A 6,000-nucleotide genomic window follows, 5' to 3' on the forward strand; every position below is an offset into this window, starting at 1 on the left:
TCACGGTTGTTATGTCTTCGGCGTCGGATTCCCCCGAATCCGACTCGGGGATGGAGAACGCTTCCTCTTCGTCCTCGAACCGATGTTGTCCTGTCGGCGTGGGCGCCATTTGTAATCTTCTGGCTCTTCGGTCTCTGAGCGTCTTCCTCGACCGAAACGCTCGACAGGCTTCACACGTATCCTCCTTGTGCTCCGGGGGCAGGCACAAGTTACAGACCAGATGTTGATCTGTATACGGATATTTGCTATGGCATTTAGGACAGAAGCGGAACGGGGTCCGTTCCATCAGTCTTGAAGTCGCCGCGGTCGGGCCGACCAGGCCCCGACAGGGGATCGAAATTACCCCGAAGGGCCACCGGAGCTCTTCAAGATTCGGTGTCGATTTGTTCTAACTAACCCGATACCGAACGAAACAATACCGACAATTTTTTCCGAGATTCTAACTAACTTTCCGACCCGAAACACAGAGCGAAAAGGAACACGTCCGAACCCGATGGCGGAAAAAAAACAATCTAAGATGGAGTCGACGCCCATGCGCAATGGAACCGAAAGGGGAGGAGTCCCTCGGTCTCGTGACTCGAAAAGACTTCTTCGAAGAAAAACAACTTGTAACACTCCGAGCCCAACACCAGACGGCGGACTGTGCACAGCATGTGTATCTGCAGCTACACATGCCATCGAACATATATATATATATAAGTGTGCGTTTTGATCCAGAATCCAACAATAAAAGAATCGAAATACCATATGTGCAAGTCAAACGTCTGACTTAACAAAAATTATAATAAATATATAACTAAATAAATAAATGCCTACACAAAGGCTGAATCGGCAGGGTGGTGTCGATTACCAACTGCTAAATCCACAAATTACCACACGCTTCTGGAATAATTTTAAGTGTTTATTCTCATATATGTTACAGACCACCAACCCATACAGGTTACAGACCACCAACCCGTACAGGCTGCTTGACCAACTGACCAATACTCAAAAATCTCTACTAAGACGTTAAGTGTATGATGCTTTGTGCTGTCATGGATGACCTAGACACTGTTCCAATCACCCAAGCGACAGTGATCCAGGTAATATTCCAGTCTCAAAATCATGAAGCAAGCAGGCATATTCATAACACCAGCAAAGATCAAACTGGGAAGGCTTGCTTTTTCTCAATGGACTGCAGGACATTGTGGAGTCAGATTGCAGTAAATTGGACACTTCCAGGTCCAACACTGCAGAAATCAGGGTTACGCAATCTCTTGGTAAAGAAAGAAACTGAAATCTAAACTAGAACAGTGACTGTACAAAAGCAATGATAACAGATACCATAGGATACATAATCAGCATCTGCATAAGTGTAAACAGATTCCCTACAGAACCATATGATAAAAACAAATAACATGAGACTCAAGGCACAATTTTTTGTGTTTACTCACTTCGAGGACTCAAGCTTCATTTTAAGTAAATCCACATAGTAGGTTTCATCTCTGTTGCCTTCCTCAGTGTTATCGTTGCAAGTGACCTCTGGTTCTTGATTCTGGCAAAAGGTAGATTAATACCATAGATACATATGTATGTTTCATTCCAGTGAAATGCATTAAACATGGTCGAAGAAAACGTCATTTCATTATTTACAAAAAGCGTACTAATAAACATACACTGATTCAATAGTACTAGGCAAAGGTCAAATTGTGTTACTTTCGCAGTACAGACTAACTAACTTGGAAAAATAGTACTATTCCACTCTGAAAATTGCACACCAAATGCCATTCTCATGACTTTAGCCTTGAAGTGACAAATGCAATTACAAAAGCCATAAATAATCTCACAAATCACAAATGAGATTACATAACCTATTACGCTTAATACTATGAAAGAGGATACCATAAATGCAGGTTTATTTATTAGTGGTGTGATATTTAATTACGTTTTGCTTGTAGGTGTTGTTACTTATTGGTATAAATATTATGAGGGAATAAGCATTGGATTTGGTGAGCAAGTTATTGTTTGCATGGCTGTTGAGCGAGTTACGAATTGTGAAACCAATTATAACTTTAAATTTCAGAGTTTTTTTTGTTTTGTTTTAATTAGGTAACCACAACTGTACTTTAACCATCATACAAGACCTTGGGCAATGTGCAGGGATGGTTGGTGGAATCCACAGCAGACAGTTGTACCTTACTGTGCATGGCCTTTGGATGGTCCAGTGGACACTGACCATCATTTTATGCATTGCCTACAGAAAGCTTTTTATCTACTGTGTACAATACAAAAACCTAAAATGGGCTTTGGATCAGCCTACTGCTCATCATTAGTTGACTTCCTTGTCAACCTCATTTGCGTGCATCGTATTCAATTCCACTTCTAGTCTTTGTACCTCCCCTGGAGCCTAGCTTATGTTGACAGAATGTCTTGTACGTTGATACAGCTCAAAAAGCTGTCTTTTTCTTAGAGCACTCCACAGAAGAGCACATGTTTTCTTTCACGGGCAGGGCAGTCCGGGCTCACAAGCCTCTGTATGAACGGACCCGAAGAAGAGGGTCTATGAGCCTTTCCAATGGATCATGGTCGTTGGCACCATCGCTGGGGCTCACAAGCCTCTGTATGAACGGACCCGAAGAAGAGGGTCTATGAGCCTTTCCAAGGAATTATGGTCGTTGGCACCTCGCTGGGGCCCACAAACCCAGCAATAAAACTGGCTTTTACTTTTTACATTTTAAATAAGGGTGGGATACCCTTAGCCTCAACTGGGCCGAGTTGAAAGGGGAAGGACTCTGCGCTGCTCAGAGAATACTCCCCCTTTCCCCCATTAACTTGTTTTAGTTTTCTTTTCAAGATTAAATCCCCATATTCTGTAATAGCAGCCACAAAAGATATGTTACTGTCGCAGCCAACTAACCCAAGGCATCAGATCTGCTGGCCTAGCTTTGGGAACGAGGACCAGAAATGGATGGAAGGACATAAAGCTCCCTCGCCCAATTATATTTGAATAATATTTTTTTATTTAGTCTGCTGATGGTCCTTCAGCAGACTAATAGTCCAGCTATCCAACTTATGAACTCTTACGAGCCCATCCCAAAGAGTTCTGTATATGCTAATTTCTCAAAAACTACTAAACTAATTCACACCAAACCAACTGCAGGCCCTTCTTTGAGTAAAGTTCTTCTTTCATACCAAGTTTGGCACAATTCTGTTAAGCGTTTCTCTGTAGTGGAGAACAAAATGTTCTATAGTAGTTAAATGGGAATAGTCACTTTTTTGACACCCCCTTTTTTGCCTGCCCGCCATGATGCCGTGAAACATGCACAAAACTGGCCCTGCCTAACCCAAATCTGATTTATTATTATTCTTTTTTTTTAAGAAAGTTATCCTGCCATTTCAAACGTTGTCAAAGTCACTGAGAAAACAAGAATGTTTTTTAATTGGAAACTCTGACCAGCTGCTGAATCACTACTGGAGTGTCTGCAGGCTCTGCCCAAGGTACCTTAATGCAAGTTATACTATGTTTTTGACTTTTTTTAGCCTCAGCACGTACCGCCCAGTCTGCATGCATGACAAGGACAGTAATTGCTAGGAGAGCCCCAGGGTATGGCTCTGTGGTCTCGTGGGGCCCACAGTGTATGCCTTCCTTATCAAGAGGGACTTTTATACTTTTTTCAGCGGGCATAAGCTTGGCTGCTTATGTTCTTAATGGCAGTCAGAGTATGCTTTTCCATTTTTCTCCACACTCGATGAGTGGCCAACTGGCCCTGCCTCTGTTGAGTTCTGCCCACATCTTATGTGGCCAGGTCCCTTGTGACAATCATTGCGCCTGAATAGCTTATGGATGTTTTCTATGGTAGTACATGCCAATGGAGTGTGTGCACTCTTATCACTGTTAGTCAGTTAAATCTATCTTGCACTGCCACTGTAAGGATATTGGACAAGACAATGGTTAGAGGCAGTCTGTCAGACTATGTAGTGCTATCATTGCTGACAATTTGGTATGGTGGGAGAGTACAAACAGCCAGCCTCCTCTGAAATGTAGACTCAGCCTTTATCCGGCCTGCCCCCTTCATAGCCACAAAGGTGCTGCTCTCAGGTTTCAAAGCTTCTCCCACTCTTTGAGCTCATATTGTGCGTTTCTCCCAGTGACGACTCCCATCGTGACTTTCTGCTGCTTTTCATCACAGGGAGATAAAAAGGGCTCCTTTGGAAGAAGTGGAAAACAAAAAACAAGGGAACAGCCTTGTACCGGTTCCTGAACAGCATCCATGTAGACACAAACCATGTCTGAAGGAACAAAAGACTGAAACTGTCAATGTTCCAAGACTCTTCTCCGACTGCTGAGGGTGACAATCAGCATGTGTTGGAGAAATGTTCGAGATTCACAGCTGGTGTATTTGCCATCCTGTCTCCTATAGGTGAGGGGACTTGTCTACTGGAAGAAGTGAGTCTCCATTGTTAAGGAAGTCTGCCTGGCCTACCAAAAGAGAGGTGCTGGAGGCATCATTGCATGAGCTGTTTAGCATAAGGAAGAAGCCCAGCTGCAAATGTTTGATGGAGGAACAGACAAGCAGAGAGTAGAAGACTGACTCCTCCATTGAAGAAATTGCCAGCACACCCTAAGAATATGATAGGTGCTGCACAGGGCGGTGCTGAGCTCCCTGCCGCTGCAGTGTATATCGAGATTACCTGCATAAATGTTCGGAATGTGTCTTGGCCCCTCCTTGGCATGGGAGTGACTGAAGATGAGGCTGGCATGGATCAAACAAGGAGTACTACAGGAGATAATCCTAGTACGACTAAAACAAAACAACTCTCCCTGGGCCTCAGCTCGAAATGTATTGTGCTAAGAAGTGCAACTGTATCCTCTGGGTGCTGATGAGAACTGAACTGTGTGCAAAAGGCATGCAACAGCACATGGAATCCACAAACCTCTATCTGCAGGTGTCAGCGCAAGCCAACTGCACTGATTTTAGTCCATGCACCCTGTGCCCTTCACTTCACTCTAGACCCATTCATCATATGCAAGGGATCCTGGAGGACGGACTCCTGAGACTGACTGTCCCACAATTAACTCTTGTGAAACTGCTTCCCCATAACCAACCAGAGACTGCAGACATTAGCCTAAGACTGAAAAGGCCACTAAATCACGACATATGCATTCTAGATTAGTACACAGATCCCAGAAACAGAAAGCGGAGAGCCTTCATCTTTTCAATCATTTCCACTTTGCCCTACATGCAAAATCATATTAGTAGACCCTCTTTTTCTCAAGACCATATTTTTGTGCAATACTGAAGATGTTGTAATGCCATACTTCCTTTTTAAATAAGTTAATGCACTGACCGGGCATTCCTTCATAGGGTGATATTATATTGACTATTGAGAGCTGAGTCTGTAACTCCCACACCACCTACCAAAGTAAGCCTATCAGTTCTAGACTTGGCCCTTCAATGTAAACCATGACCTAGCCAAAACAGAGTTGTGATCACCAACAATGTGTTATATATTTATGAAGCATATTACTAAAAGCAGAGAACTGTCATCTTTTTAAGAAAAGCAACACGTTACGTTACACAACATTTATTTTTTTCGTATATGGGTGGTATTTGAGTAAATCTAGGCAAAACGTAAGGCAAATGTGCTACTAGATAACATTTGAAAAAAACATTAAAATAATCTATTTCCTTAGGATAGACATTTAGCAACTAGTGGTGTCTGATGAAGTTACATGTTAATACTGCTATTGCTTACTGGTGTTTGCCATCTTTTGCTGACTCCCAGTGTCAACAGGAATTATACAAACATTTGAATGCATTAAAAATGCGATACTGCAGAAGAATCATAATTACCAGACACTCTGTGAAAGGGATGTGGGCCTATCTGTTGGTTATGAGACGTCAGTTGGGTTCCTGCACCTGATACAAAAGAGTGTGAGGACAAACTCTTAAGCTCGCATCAATGTGGAGCTTATGTTTCTTGCGATGTGAAGACTGGTAATACATACATGTAGGATGC

General features: G+C 42.8%; 1 protein-coding gene across 1 annotated transcript in view; it reads right to left on the reverse strand.

The window, feature by feature from the left end:
• The window catches only part of SPDL1 (spindle apparatus coiled-coil protein 1), a 210,834-nt gene that overhangs the window by 80,512 nt on the left and 124,322 nt on the right, over positions 1-6,000 (reverse strand). The window contains exon 9 of the mRNA XM_069201714.1: positions 1,434-1,534. Coding sequence (XP_069057815.1) covers positions 1,434-1,534 — 101 coding nt within the window. The remainder of the gene's footprint in view (positions 1-1,433; positions 1,535-6,000) is intronic.

The sequence above is a fragment of the Pleurodeles waltl genome, chromosome 7 (assembly GCF_031143425.1).
Source record: "Pleurodeles waltl isolate 20211129_DDA chromosome 7, aPleWal1.hap1.20221129, whole genome shotgun sequence".
In the NCBI taxonomy this organism is placed as follows: Eukaryota; Metazoa; Chordata; class Amphibia; order Caudata; family Salamandridae; genus Pleurodeles; species Pleurodeles waltl.